Consider the following 15,612-nt stretch of genomic DNA (forward strand, 5'->3'; position numbering starts at 1 on the left):
AAGAGGAGAGATAAGCTCACCTGTGGCCTCTGACTACCCTAGAATTTGGCTTTTATGTGTTTCTGAAAGTGTGGAGCAGGAAGTTTCTGGCTGAGCCCAAAACTGGAGAGAGTAGAAACCACATGCAATTAATCAGAACCCCACACCCCACTCAGGAGCCGGGCCAAGAAATCCAGCAGAGCCACCTGCCTCACTGTACCTCCACAAGATGCAGTGGGAGGATGTCATGAGCAGACATGGGTACTGGGGTTGGCAGTGGGATGCTGTAAATTTCCTTGGTTACAAGTGTTCACTATGTGTATGTATCTGTGAGCTTGATTGGTGTCTAAACTTCCCACTGATACTGTATGTATTTTTGGGAAAAACGTGCCTGAGGATTATGGGGAAGATATGGTCTTGCTTTGTTTGGTTCCTACTAGATTGTTTCAGAGTATGTCTTTGTATTTAACTCATTTATATGGAAAATAAACATATTGATGAATACCTTTAAACTGTAATTTTAGGAGTGCAAATTCACAGAAGACCTAAAATTTGGGGTAGCTGTCTCATTCTGGGAGTGAGGATGTGAGGGGTAGGCTGAAGGACCTTTACACACATATCTACATCCACATCCACATCCACATCCACATCCACATCCACATCCACATCCACATCCACATCCACATCCACATCCACATCCACATCCACATCTACATCTACATCTACATCTCTATCTATAGCTACATCTATATCTCTATCTATATCTGTCTATCATCTATCTATCTATATCTGTCTATCTATCTATCTATCATCTATCTATCTATCTATCATCTATCTATCTATCTATCATCTATCTATATCTATCTATCATCTATCTATCTATCTATCATCTATCTATCTATATATCTATCTATCATCTATCTATCTATATCTATCTATCTACCATCTATCTATCTATATATCTATCTATCATCTATCTATATCTATCTATCTACCATCTATCTATCTATCATCTATCTATCATCTATCTATCTATCTATCATCTATCTATCTATCTATCTTCTATCTATCATCTATCTATCTATCTATCTATCTATCTATCTATCTATCTATCTATATCTATCCTGAAAATACACAAATAATTCAAGTTCCAAAGATCACTTTTATGTGACTTTCTACTTCTTGGCAGAGTCCAATGCCCCAAACCTGTGAAAAGGGTAGGTTAGAGTTCGTGAGAAAAATTCCCTTTAGCCTCTTGGGTTCTTCTAGCTTCCAGCATTGTGAGAAGATGGACAGGCTCCTGTCTCCTCTTCAGGTTGCTGAAGGGAGAAAAGGACCGGGAAGAAGCTGACATGAGAGCAGTTTGACAATCTTCATCATTCTCCCTTGCCCAGCTTATTACACTAGAGAATTTGGAGAATTTTTCCTTTTTGAGTGACTCCTGAGACTTTCTTGCTTGAATTGAGTTCTCTTCCTTAACAGTGGGGAAATTCCTTTACCCTGTATTGTCTGGAATACATTTTCTCAGATGTCCACTTTTTCTGATCTCTATTTTGCTATCAGCTTGGATCAATGAGTTTCTTTGCTTTTTACACTGTGTTTGTTCTTTGTGGAATTGCATTTGTTGGGAAAGAAGTCAAGACTTGGATATAAAACTTCAGGCTCTTGATAGCTATCAAAAGTTTCACTAGAACCAAAAAATCACATCCTTTGGACTCCAGTATTGAAAAGAGGAGATGAGATGCCTTTCTGGCATAGTATCCCTTCTTTCTGGAGGAGCAGAGGATTGACTAGCCTCTGGTCCCAACTTCCTGTCAAAAATCAAAGTCTGTCTTGGAGCATGGTGGCAGGAGGGGATACCGATGACAGATCTATTCTTGCCTCTCTTTGAGTCACACACACCACCTCCTACTAAATAGAAAGCAAATACAAGATCATGTAGAAGGAGGTGTTTGAGCTGAGTCTTGAAGTGTTTCTAAGAGGAAAAGTATGTGTATGTTTGTGGGGAGGGGGAAGGATATGTACTATGGGCATATCGATGTGGCAATGCCAGGACATGGAGCATTATGTATAGGGAAATAACAAGTTTGATAGGACACTACAGTTTAAGAATGGAAATAGTGTATATTAAGACTGGAAAGGTAAGTTGTGGCCGGTTTATAAAAAGCTTTAAATATAAAACAAATTTATCATCATCATCATTATTGTCATCATCTTAGAAGCAGTAGGAAAACACTATTGGGATCAACATGATTAGCATTTCAGAATAGAAAAATCCCTTTGGCAGCTCTGTGAAGAATGGAGCATGAGGGACAGATGATCCTATCATAATGATAGTTTAGTCACAAGTAAAGAGGATCTGAACTAAGGTCATGGCCATGGGTGAGTGGAGAGAAGGTCTCAAGTGAGAGAGATGTTTTGGGAATAGAAATGATGAGATTTGGAAACTGATCAGCTATGGGGAATGAAGTGTGAAAGAAAATGCCAAAGTCCCAAACATGAGATGTTGGAAGGATGGCAGGATCCTTGGAAGAAATAAGGAAGTTTAGAAGAGGAGCAGGTTTGGGGGAGGGAAGTGGTGCATTCAGGAGAAGAATGATAAATTTCCCCCCAAGAATTTGACAGTAAAAGAGCTGAGAGACTGGGGAAAGAATAAAAATTGTAGTGACAGGGTAAAGATTAGGGAGATGGTAATCTGGAGGATCACTGGAGGAGATGGAAAGGAATGATATCAAGGACACCCAATGAGGGATCTGCCTTAGCATAAAGGAAGAGAAAGGGGAAAACGTTAGAAGAATCATTTGAAGGATTAGAGAAGGGGAGAAGAGAGACTCAGGGTGAGAAGAGTCAAGATTTTTAAAATGGGGGTCCTCAGCCAAGCATGTTGGGGAGGGGAGATGGGAGAGACCTGAGGAGAGAAAAAAATTCAAAACATGCAATATAAGGTAGGATGGAGAATTAAATCAGTGGAACTTAAGAGTGGGTTGTGATGTGTGATATCTCTTTGCTACTGGCTTGTTTCTTCATTAAGTTTCCCCAGGTTCAAAAGTATCCTGGAATATGAATAGAGTCAGATATCACTAAAGTTGCTGAAATTCTCTCCCTTTAATCTGAGTGTCCCAATTTCAGGCTAAGTTGGAGAAAATCTTTCCCTTTGGGTTTAGCTTCCTTCTCTTAGACTCAAACCACATACTTTTTGACTTGGATTCAAATCATGGTAGATGGTGGTATTCCTTAATAGTAGTTTCAAGTAACCTAGAAATGCAAATAAGCGTTTAAAAGAATAAGCTTCCAATTGCATTTGGTTTTTCAGCCCACCCCCATACAATTTCTCTTTCCAACAGTCAAAGGAAAAGAAACAAAAATCAAAGTGGATTGGACAAGTCAAGGAAACTTTCAGAATGTGGCTTCAAAGGAAGAATGGAAGAAACAAAAATCAAAGTGGGTTGGACAGGTCAAGTAAACTTTCAGAATGTGGCTTCAAAGGAAGAATGGGAGGCCCTGGACTGGACTAAAGACAATTCACCAATATCTTTTAGCTGCTGATTCTTGTCTAGGTTTCCTTTCCAGTCTGTTCTAGTCCACCTGATCCTATCTTTTCTCACCATTTTTGTTGTCCTTCTCTGACATGTGGTTTTTGCTACACTTGAGTTCCTTGCTTTCTGTTACAGAAGCACTAGCCCATCTTTCTGTTCTCTGTTGGATTGACAAGAGAAAGACAAAAGACCAGTACAGTCCACAGTTCTCTTCTATCTTGGAGATAGTTTCTTGGTTCTTGTCTTTCGTCATCAAGGAAGACCAAACTAACATCTCCATGTCTGATATAAATTGTGGTGTGTCCGATTGTGGCTGATGGGATCAATAGGAGCTCTGAATGTTTTACCACAGGTTGGTACTAATAGTTCATGGTAAGAATTACCTGAAAGTCTGGGGGATGCTAGTTAATGCCTGACTGCTAGCTGCCAGATCCTTCTGGCCCCCTCCCCTGTCCAAAGTCAATCTAGTCTCCATGGCAACAATTTGGAGGGAAGGAATTACTTTCCAAGAGAAAACTATTTACTTTGAAGCACTGAGAGTCCAGTCAAGGTTAAATAACACAATTTATAATGATTCCAGCCATGTTAAATGTTTTCTTCCAACTCTAATCTGCAGAACATGGGAGCTAACCAAGGTCAAGGTTGGTCAGAATGTGCATGGAGATGGTACAAGTGGAAGCAGGGTATAGTGCGGAATTGTAATGACAGATACAATTGGCTTACTGGAGACTCTTTTAACTTGGAAGGACTGGTCAGAAACTGCACTCTTTGGTCCAGACTTTGAGAAATGAGAGCCCCTTCTTTACGATGATAATAAACCTTGGGTACATGATATCATATTATTAGAATATATATTAACCAAAAGATACCTACCTACCTACATACATATATATCAGTTAGTCCTCCAATTCCTATTACATACGTATATGTACATATACGTATGTAATAGGAATTGGAGGACTGACTGATATTCTGGGAATTATAGTTCTAAGAGACAATCATTCCCTCCCATCCCTGAGAGTAATTTGGGCAATCACAATCTTTGAGCCAGAAGTGGAACTTGAGTTATATCCAGAAGTTTTGGAAAAGATGTCCAGAGTCTGCAAGAGAAAAGGCTTAGAGGAAGAGGTAAGGAGTCTATGAGATAAGGAAGCAGCAGCTGTAGGGGAAATAGTAGTCTCAGCTCCACACAGGTGTTTAATGATCTGAGCTGAACTGGAGAGAAATGAAAGCCCAGGAGTGATGGATAAAGGGAGAGAGAGAAAAAAAAGAGACCTCAACTGTAGCAAAGAAGGGAGAGATCAAGATGGGCTGCTGTGTCTCCATGGACATCTTGGAACTGGGACTGAAGCTACCGGTTAGAATTATCTCTCTTCAAGGACTATGGGAATTCTAAAAGGTCTATTTTTCCTCCAACTTCTCCTTCCCATGCAGGTCCAGTAACAGGTGTTATTATGAAGTATTCTGCTCTCTTCTTGATGAATTATTTCCTGTGTCCTGCTTTTACTTCATAGATAATGAAACCGAGCCTGGTAATGAAGGGTTGTACTTACTTAGTCCATGCCAAGAAAAAAAGAACTGGATAAAGCCAATTGGAATACATACATTTAAATTAGAACATAGTGCCACTATTTTATTTTTTTTGTTTTTTGTTTCTCCCTTTTGTTCTGTCTTATTTCACAGCATGACTAATATAGAAATATATTTAACATGATTGTGCATGTATAACCTAAAAAAAAGAGACAGAAAAAGAACATAATGCCAGACCTTTCTCCAAGGATGTAAGGATTTTCCCAACTGGGGGCTCTGAGCTATTATGATTAACTCTTTCTCTGATATAAACTATGTAAAACAGCATAGAAAGGGGACCATGAGGACCATGATTATATTTGTCTCAAAGCTAAAATCAGTTAATTGTTGGAAGTGGGTATAACTGATTAAAGTCCCAAAGAGGAAGGCTATAGGAAGGAGAGGGCCAGAGACAAGATTGCATCCCAAATTACAGTCCAGGAAAGAGATGGGTGTAGTCTGGGAAGGATTCTACTCTGCTCTGTTCCAGAAGGAAGAATTGAGTAGAAAGAATGGAGCGCTGTCTTCTCTTGAACATATAGATATAGAAATGTTTTTTTTTCCATGAAAAGAAAGATGTTTTATGCATCTTTGATCCTCATTATGTTCTTGAGTGTGACCACAGCAAATAATCAAGTGAGGAACCAGATCAAACAGCCACCAGAATGTCTCCAATTTAGCCTATCTATATTTATGTTGTAGGCAGCCAGGTGGTAACGTCGATAGGGTGCCATGCCTGGAGTCAGGAAGATCTGAGTTCAAATCCAGTCTGAGATACTTACTAGCTGTGTGATCCTGGGAAAGTTACTTCACACCCTTTGCCTCAGTTTCCCTCATCTTTAAAATGAGCTGGAGAAGGAATGGCAAGCCACTCTAACATCGATGCCAAGAAAGTCCCAAATGAGTCATAGAGTCGCATGACTGAATAACATCAACGTATCTTGTTTGTACATAGTTATTCTCATTCCCTCTAGTCCCTGAGTGTGTTTTGGATGATCAGATCTTTGAGCCAGAAGTGGAACTTGAGTCATATCCAGACATTTTGGAAAAGAGGAACAGAATCTGTAAGAGAAAGGACATAGAGAAGAGGGCTGGAGTCCTTGAGATAAGTTGAGGGAACTGTAGGGAAAAGGTCTTCCTCTTAGATGGAGAACTCCGGGCAGCAGAGACTCTCTGTTTCCCCAACCCTTAGCCGTGCCTCCATACAGTAAGTGCTTAATAAAGGCCTGTTGTCTGCTCCAGCATCACCAGAAAGGATCTTGTTGAACTGAACATCACCAATGTCTATCTCGAAGTTAACTTGGAGGGAGAAGAGGACCTCCAGGGCCAACAGCTGCAAGATGCCCCTAATTTCCCTAAAGGCATATCTCAGTACTTTTGTTGGGGCTCAAGTCTGAGTCCAGATATCCCCCAGATATCCAGATATTGTGTGTGTGTGTGTGTGCAGGAGTATGTCCCTCAGGGTTGGGATGGTGCTTTGTAATGTGCTCTTTATTTTATTATTAGTATTATTTGTAAGGCAATGGAGTTAAGTAACTTGCCTAAGGCCACAGCTAGGTAATTAGTAAGTGTCTGAGGTTAGATCTGAACTCAGGTCCTCCTGTCTCCAGAGCTGGTGCTCTATCCCCTGTGCCACCTAGCTGCCCCGTAAAATATGCTAAGTTAGAACTTAGAGCTTCTGAGGGGACAGTGAGTCCTCCCCTGGCTGGGGGAGGGAGGGAGGCATTTTTGTATTTTAATTCCAGCCACACCTTTTTCAGAAATTATTCCTTTTTAAAAACTGATTGATGCCATTTGGTTCATTGATCTTGGGGGAAGCAGACTGGGGGGGGGGGCGGCTAGTGAGTGACAGAAGTCCTTGCCCTTGGTGAGAGAAGCCTGAGAGGAAGAGATGCCAGTCAGCAGCCTGAGGCCCAATCTGCTGTTCCAGGAGGGTTGGGAGAGTGACTCTGTAGTGGGGGGAGAAGGGGGTGCTACACTTGGGTGTCCCCATAATTTCACCGCATGTATCAGGATGGTGCCAGGCAGGGGCAGACCCTGGCCAGGCAAAGCCAAAAATGGAAATCGTTTCTCCAGGAGATCTTTGGGGAGCCGGAACAAGATGTTCCTTGATAAGGAAAAGCAAGGGAGATACAAAGTAACGACCCCGGCCGATACAAAGTTACATTCCTGAGGGGGAGGAGATGGGCCCGGGTGGAAGAGAGCCGCTTGGGACTCCGGAGGCCGAGGCCATGCGGGATGGCCTCCGGGGGGAGGGGAGGGGTGGGGAGAGCCTGGGCAAAGGCTCCGGCCCGGCTCTGGGGCCTCGCCCAGCTGCGACCCTGCTGGTCCGGCACGTCTCACCCCCACGTCCCCTGCCTCGCTCCCCGCCTCAGTTTCCCTCCCTGGGCGATGTCAGGGTTGGGCCAAGCTGGCCTCTGAGCGTCCTCAGGGCTAAGAAGGGGCGCCCGTGCAGGGCGTCACGCGGGGGGCGCCGAGCAGAGCCTCCGGAGCCTCCTTCTTTCCCGGGGAGCCCTCGGCCCGCGCGGGCCTCGGGCCAAGCGCGCTTTGGCCCCACGGTGACCGCGGCCGGCGCGCCCTCTAGCGTCCGGCTGGGCGCGCCTGGGGGGAGGCCCAGGACAAGGAGCGGGAGGCGGGGAGGGAAGGAGGGAGGAGGGGATGGGAAGTTTGGAAAGCGGCTGGGAGTTCTGCCTCCCTGGGCGCGCGCGCGCGTGTGTGAGTGAGTGTGTGAGTGTGTGAGTGTGTGTCTGACACGCTGACATGCCTCTCAGTCCCCGCCTCGCCGAGCCCGTGCGCGGAGCGGAGCGCTGCTGCCCCCGGCCCGGCCCAGCCCAGCCCAGCCCAGCCCTGCCCGGCCCGGCCCCGGCCCCGGCCCGGCCCGGCCTGGCCCCGGCTCCAGCCCCGGGCCCCGGCCCCGGGCCCGTCCCGCCCCCGCCCCCGCCCGACTTCGCCGCAGCCGGCCCGGCCCGACCCGGCTCTGCCCGACCCGGCTCTGCCCGGCCCGCCCGCGATCTGCCCGGGGCGTCCGTCCGCCTGCCCCAGCCAAGGGAAGCCGAGGGAGCCCCGGCGAGCGGCGGCGGCATGGCGGAGCGGCCGGGCCCCTGAAGTTGGGGAGGGGGCGTCCGGGCGGGCCGGCCCCGGGGGGGGCGGACTGAGGGCCGCTCGGCCGGGACCCCGGCGCCCCCGCCCCCAGCCCCGGGCCGCCCCGCCCCGCCCCCGCCCCGCACTTGTTCCGCGCCGCCCGCCGCCGCCCGCCCCCAGCCCGCAAACTCGCCCCGAAGGAGGGCAGGCGGCCGGCAGCAGGCAGCCAGGGAGCCCCGAGGCCGGGGCGCCGGGGGGCCGGGAGCCGGGGAGCATCCCTGGGCCGGAGGCGGCGGCGGCGGCGGGGGCGGCGGGACTCGGGCTGGGCGCCGGGGTCCCCTCCGCCTCCACCCCGCTCCCCGCTCCCCGCTCCGCGCCCTCGCTCCGCGCCCTTCCCCGTGCGCTCCGGCCGGAGTCCGAAGGGGCCGGCCGCCCAGAGCCCGAAGGGGCCGGCGAGGCACGATGCCCGGGAGCCTGGCGGGACTCGGGCTGGGGCTGGCGCTCGCCGTCGCCCTGCTGCTGCTGCTGCTGCTGCGCGGAGCCTGCTCCGGCTCCGGGGAGCCGCTGGACGCCGGGGGACAGTGCCGACCTCCGGGATCGGTGAGGACCCTCCCCCCCACGCCACCCCGCCCCGCCCGCCCTAGCCCCCGACCCGGCTCGAGAGAGGGCCCGGTGGGGCTTCCCCGCACCCCCCTCAACCTCACCCCAACTTTTCTCCTAGCCCGGACCAGCAGCCCAGGGGTGTCTCTTTTTCCTTCAGCCCCCACCCCCTTCAACCTCACCCCAACTTTTCTCCTAGCCCGGGCCAGCAGCCCGGGGGGGTTCTTCCTTTCCTCTGGCTTCCAACCCCCCTGACCTCACCCCAACTTTTCTCATTGCCCGGGCCAGCAGCCCAGGGGGTCTCCCTTTCTTTTGGCTTCCAACCCCCCTGACCTCACCCCAGCTTTTCTCATAGCCCAGGGCACCCCAGGGTGTCTCCCTTTCCTTGGGTCCCCAATCCCTCTGATTCCATCCCAACTTTTCTCTTAGCCTGAGCTAGCACTGTCTTAGGGATATCTTGCCTCCTTCCAGTCCCCCGTCCACTCCCAGTTCCCCCCCAGTGAAACACCAATCCCATCCCAAAGTCTCCCCAGTCAGGCTCTGTGGGGCTGTGAGGTCACTTTCTTCCTTAGCCTACCTTCTGGACTGAGCCCCTTTCTCCAGTCCTATTTCCCACATACACACAACTTCTCTCCTCAAAAATTCTTTTGACCTAAGCCCTCCCATTGCCCCCATTCCCACAGTAGGTTTCCTCTCCATCAGAGCTATGGGGTCTCATAAAAACTTTCCCCTCTCCATTCCTCCTTCCCCAAAACTTCCCTCAGGACAGGACTCTGACCCTTTCTCCTCTCCATCCTCCTCCTCTCCACTCCCCCAATCATTTCACTTCTGTGCCAACCAGAGGCAAAGTTCTCTTTCTTCTCCCCTGCCCCCATCTACCTAGCTCCCCTTCCTGGTCCTGGGCCTGTCTCCTGCTCTTTCTTCAGCTTGGGGAGGATGGATACTCACCCCTTCTTCTCTGAGATGGAGATGGGGCAGGGAAGAGTCCCAGAAGTGGGCTATTCTGTGGTCCTGGCTCCCTTTGGAGGCATTACGCCAGGCTGTACACAGCCTGGGAGTTTTCATATGACTAACTGCAAGGCTTAGTGAACAGCACTTGAGACCTGGAATCAAGATCTGGATTCAAATCTTGCCTCAGAGACTTATTAGCTACATGACCCTGGGCCATTATTTTACCTCCCAGGCCTGTTTTTCTTTTTTCCTGAGTAAGATGTGGTTTCTAAAGTTCCTTCCAGCTCCAGATCAGGGAGAGGCCTCCAAAAGTTTTGGAGAGGACTCTGGTCTGGAAAAGTGGAAAGAACACCAAACCTGGGCTCCAGCCAACCCTGTAACTAGTTGTCTGTCCGTGGGCAAGTCACCTGACTTTTCTGGGCCTCATCTTCCTTAGCTGTAAAATGGGGGTAGTAAATTCTACCCAACTCCCAAGGCTGTTCTGGGGAACAGATGAGCAGACTGATATGCATATAAGGTGCTCTGTAACTAAAGCACCCTGGGAATGCAACTCTGGTCCTCTCTACCCCAACCCACCCCCAGTGTCCACAATGCCCATGGGCCCAAGACACATGATAGATCCATCATTCCCTCCCTCCCTTTCACTAGAATCACAGGATTTTAGAACTTGGAGAAACCTTAGGGGGGGGGAGGAATGGGCTTGGAGGAGGGGGTCTATAGGTGAGCAAAGGCCTCTACAGGAGAAAGGACTTGTTCTAAGTCTGTAACCAAGGCCAGTGGATCTCTGCTCCTTCCATTAAAAAAAGTCAAAGAACAAACCTCTAAACCTTCTATGATTCTAGGAAAAAAATATATTCTCTCTTTTCTCTCCATCCCTGGAAAAACCCTCCAGAGAGCAGGATGAGAAGCAGAGATTTTAGGACTAGAGTTAGGATGGACCTCAGAGACCTTCACTTTATTTTTAAGAGAGGGAAACTGAGGCCCAGGGAATTTATTCAGTATTTATATACCCAGTGGAAATGGATTTTGATCATTCTGATCATCTCTCGTTTCACCTTCGAGACCCTCTCATTTCACAGATTTGGAAAGGAACACAGTTGCCCAGTAAGTCTTGGAACCATGGAATCCAAAGCTCTAGCCTTGCCTGCTCTCACGGAGGGTATCTGCTGTCTTCTGGGGTTGGCCCAGGCCTTCTTCTCAAGAACCACCCTCCTGAGCTCTAGCTATGTGACATAGAGTCTCTTTCTCTCTCCAAACTAATTTTCTCCCTTATAAAATAGGGATAAATAGCACTTTGTCCTGTACTGGGTACTTCTGCAGAGCAGGGAATGTTTCCTTTGTTCCATCTCCATTGATTAGCCTGGGGATTAGAATATAGTAGATGTTAATAAGTGCTTACATTGTAGTGAAGATCAAAGCTCTGGGTGCAGAGTTTGGAAAGAGACTTTGCAGAGGCCGGGCCATTAACTTCTTGAGTTTTGTCTCCAGAGCCTGACAGTGTCTGGTATACAGAAGGTACTCAGTAAATGCTTGTTGCTTAGTGTGGTGTTAGAGATTGTGAAGGGCTCGTTTTGTTGTTCTAATCACTGGTTATCTCTTCTTTTTCCTCACTGGGTAGCAGGGAGACCTGAACTCGTTTCTCTGGACCATTCGTCGGGACCCTCCTGCCTACCTCTTTGGTACCATCCATGTTCCATATACACGCGTCTGGGACTTCATCCCAGACAATTCAAAGGCTGCCTTTGAGGCCAGTGCCCGGGTCTACTTCGAGCTTGACCTGACGGACCCCTACACCATCTCAGCCCTGGCGAGCTGCCAGCTGTTGCCCCATGGTGAGAACCTCCAGGACGTGCTGCCCCGTGAGCTCTACCGGCGCCTCAAACGCCACCTGGACTATGTGAAGCTCATGATGCCCACCTGGATGACACCGGACCAGAGGGGCAAAGGCCTGTATGCCGATTACCTGTTTAACGCCATTGCTGGTAACTGGGAACGCAAGCGTCCAGTCTGGGTGATGCTCATGGTGAACTCACTCACTGAGACAGATGTGCGTTCACGAGGTGTCCCAGTGCTGGACCTCTACCTGGCACAGGAGGCCGAGCGCTTGAAGAAGCGGACGGGAGCCGTGGAGAGGGTTGAAGAGCAGTGCCACCCACTTAATGGTCTCAATTTCTCCCAGGTAGGATCATGACTTTCTCTTCTTCTAACCACATGGGCTGGCTGAGCTTCTTTTGGTCCCTCCTGGGGACCCAGCAAACTGTCCTGAGCGTGGAGAGCCTGGCTAACCCTGGGGGCAGTTGATGGCCTAATAGGGGTGACTTGGGAGTGGGACAGAAGCAGCTATGGTTGTGTTCTTGGGCCTCCTGCCTGTGGAGGACAGCCTGGCTTGGCAGTTCATCATCTTGGGTAGGGGAGAGAATAGCTGGCTCTTGGGTTTGGTTGCTTGGGTTCCAAGAAGCCAAGAGAATGTTCATTTTGAGGCCCTAGAAATGAGGGAGCCAAGAGTATAGGTTTGCGTATGTCAATTCTAGGAACTGGACAGGTCAATGGCAGGGGCTACTCGGGTATGTAAACCCAGTCTGAGGCTGGGGGTAGAATGGGGCTCCAGGGCCCATTGGTTTTCTGTAACCTGCTTTTTTTTCCTATCTGGTTTCTCCTCTTGCTCCCCCCCCCCCCCCCATCCTGGAGTAGTTTTTATCAAGGTGGCTAAAGGAGAAGGAGATAGCAATCAGCATTTCTGGGTTAATGATTCTGAGAGAAGGGTGGAAAAAATGTGTGAACTCAGGAACCCATTTTTGATTTCTGAACCCACTTAAGGGAAGGGAGGGCATTAGCACAGCATGTTCTGAGAGGCCCATTAATAGCCTTTAGTGGGTAATATGACGTCCGTTTCTCCGCGACCTTTCTTCTCCGGTGGGCAGAGGTCACATGGCTGGGGAAGGGAGCCCTTCAGCCCCAGCTTTGCCCTGGAAGCAGCCCCCACAGAACTGGATACAGGCCATAGGGCCCTCCTAGGGCGAGCAGGGCCACTGCCCCTCAATGTGGTCAGGCTTGGCAATGATGATAACACAAGAAAGTCTATTAGGTCTGTGGCAAGGCCCCTGATCTGCCAGAGGGGTTGGGCCCTGGTAGTTTCAAGCTTTTAACCAGGGAAACAGGGTAGGAAAGTGATCCCTCCTGGGGGATCTAGGACTTTTGTTGTCCCAGAGAAAAATGCAGGGTTTTCCCTGGGGAAGCAAAAAGGACAGATTAATTTGCTAGACCAAATGAAAGGAGACTTTGTCTTGCATGACCAGGTGCCCCCCGGCTGGAGCCTGTGGCGAGGACCGTATCAGTCCCATGGAGCTGGGTCACCCCAGGCCAGACCTGGGCTTTCTTTGGCTCTGGCGTTCGTCTTAGGTGGAAAATATTTTGCCTTCTCCAGGTTCACTCAGTTCTGTTTCCTTCAGGCATCCTTGGCCCTGATGGTTGTTTTCAACATTGTAGAAATGGATTGAGAGTCAAAGGGTGTGTCACTTCTCAGGAGCTGTGTGACCTAAGGACAGTGTGACCTAAGGACATTTATAAAGTGATTGATTTGGATATGATGATCTTCATGGACCTGCTTAGCTCTGAGTCCTCTGACCCTGTGTCATGAACATCTGAATCCTTCTGTCCCATGCAGTTAACTCTCTGCTTTTTTTCTGACTTGGAGATCATGTGGTGGTGGTGCTGGGGAAGGTTTTCCAGTGAGAAGTCTTGGTCTATTTGGGGTTTGTCTATGAGAGATCCCTGTCCCCTGGCGTAGTTGGGTCAGGACTTATTCTAGAGACCCAGGAACAGTGAGAATTCCTCTGTGAAATGGCTCCAGGCTTTAAGAGGCCTCTTAGAAAACTGATTCAATTGTATATGGGTATGAAGGTCAAAGATGGAAGGACTCTTAGAATAGAGAAGAGGGAGGGTCAGAAATGGGGGCAGTCCTTAGAACAGGGGATAGGAAAGATCAGAAATGGGAGCAGCTCTCCGAATAGAGGACAGGGAAGGTCAGAGGTAGGAGTCTCAGTACTGAGAATTGGGAAGGTCAAATAGGGGCAGTCTTTGGAACAGAGGAGAAAAAGGTCAGAGATGGGAGAAGCCCATAGAACCAAGGACAGGGAAGGTCAGAGATGGGAGTAACCCTTAGAACAGAGGACAAGAAAGGTCAGAAATGGGAGCACTCAGAACAGAAAAGAGGGAAGGTCAGAAATGAAAATAGCCTTAGAACAGAGGTCAGGGAGACTCAAGAGATGGGAACAGTCCTTAGAACAGAGGAGATGGAAGGTCAGAGATGGGAGTCTCAGTACAGGGAAGACAGAAAGTCAAATGAAGGCAGTCCTTGGAACAGAGAAGAGGGAAGTCTGAGGTGGAGCAGCCCTTAGAACAGAGAATAGGAAGGTCAGAGGTGGGAGCAGACCTTAGAACAGAGGACAGGGAAGGTCAGAGATGGGAAGGTCTTCAGAGATTATATCCATACCCCCCTCCAGAGGTTGGGAGAGGGGAGTATGACATGTTGGAGGGCACAGACGGCACCAATGGCAGAGTCCCCCTGGCAGCCCTTTGGTTCCAGTCCCTGGTCCTACTTCCTGGGCTCGACTGCAGGAGCCGAGAGGGGCAGGCACCCCGAGCCAGACAAGCTTTCGGCTCCCTAATCTTTGAAGCCTTCACCACCTGTGAAAGGATCCGCCTGGGCCAATTTGTCCTGTTATCGTTCTGGAGAGAGGTGCTGAAATCTGCCCTCCATCCTCAGAGGCTGATGGGAAGCTAAATCAGGAAGAAGCAATTACTGGCCCTGGCCAGCCAGCGAAGCATCTTGAGTGAGCCAGGAATGTGGAGGCCTTCACGTGTGTGTGCGTGTGTGTGTGTGTGTGTGTGTGTGTGTGTGTCTGCGCGTGCCCGCGGCCCCTGGGGCGTGCACACAGTTTGATGTGAACATCTGTGATGCATTATTGTCCCAAAATATCTGCTAAGAGCATCAGATACTTTATTTTTACTTTGCTCTCTGCGTTACTGTTATTGCAAAATATTTTGGGGGGTGGGAAAAACCAGCTTAAAATAGCTTCTTTAAAAAGGGCTCTGGTTTTTGGTCTTGTAGGGGGAAGGCAATATTTTCCCCTCCTGGAGAGCAGAGAATGACCCTACTCCTTAGCCTGAGGCAGGGCTGCCCACTCTCTCCTGCTTTGTCCCATGGGCTCCAGTCCCGAGATTCTCCTCTGCCTTTGGGCTGAGCTGCCCCGGGGCCCAGCTACCAAAACAAACTCAAAAGAGGTGACTTTTGTTTTTCATCTTTTTTCCTTTCTTCCTGCTCTGCTCTCTCCCCCTGCCCCCCACTTCTTTCCCCACTGACATACCTTGTCCCAGCTTCTTTTTCTCCTTTTCTTCAAGGCCCAAAGAAGCCACACATTTTGACTTCTTAGGGAATATTTACTGAGAAATTAGACTTCTTATTGGATTTCTGCATTTATCTGGGACTGGTGGACAGATAAAGGGGTCCAGAAGTTCTGAGAGAGGCCCTATTGCTGAGGGTACTGGGATTGATCCATCCATCCACCTACCCACCCATCCATCCATCCATCCATCCATCCATCCATCCATCCATCCATCCACTCATCCATCCATCCATCCATCCATCCATCCATCCATCCATCCATCCATCCATCCATCCATCCATCCATCCATCCATCCACTCATCCATCCATCCATCCATCCATCCATCCATCCATCCACACACCTAACAATCCATCCATCCACCCACTACCTATCCATTCATTCGTTCATGCTGTCTTGGACACTGGGACTCACAGACAATAATTAAAGATCTCCCCAGCTATACACTTCATGAACTAAAGTTCCTTGAGGGCAGGGGTTGTTTTACTTTTGT

At 49.1% G+C, this 15,612-nt stretch overlaps 1 protein-coding gene across 3 annotated transcripts in view; it reads left to right on the forward strand.

The window, feature by feature from the left end:
• Nucleotides 1–8,448: 8,448 nt before the first annotated feature.
• TRABD2B (TraB domain containing 2B) overlaps nucleotides 8,449–15,612 on the forward strand; it is a 247,764-nt gene continuing 240,600 nt past the window's right edge. The window contains exons 1-2 of one of the 3 annotated variants that reach the window (XM_074221495.1): nucleotides 8,449–8,765; nucleotides 11,335–11,895. In XM_074221495.1, the coding sequence (XP_074077596.1) occupies nucleotides 8,628–8,765; nucleotides 11,335–11,895 (699 nt within the window). In that variant the 5' untranslated portion in view covers nucleotides 8,449–8,627. The remainder of the gene's footprint in view (nucleotides 8,766–11,334; nucleotides 11,896–15,612) is intronic. The other 2 variants (XM_074221494.1, XM_074221493.1) reach the window with 2 other exon arrangements.

The sequence above is a fragment of the Macrotis lagotis genome, chromosome 2 (genome assembly GCF_037893015.1).
Source record: "Macrotis lagotis isolate mMagLag1 chromosome 2, bilby.v1.9.chrom.fasta, whole genome shotgun sequence".
Classification (NCBI taxonomy): Eukaryota; Metazoa; Chordata; class Mammalia; order Peramelemorphia; family Peramelidae; genus Macrotis; species Macrotis lagotis.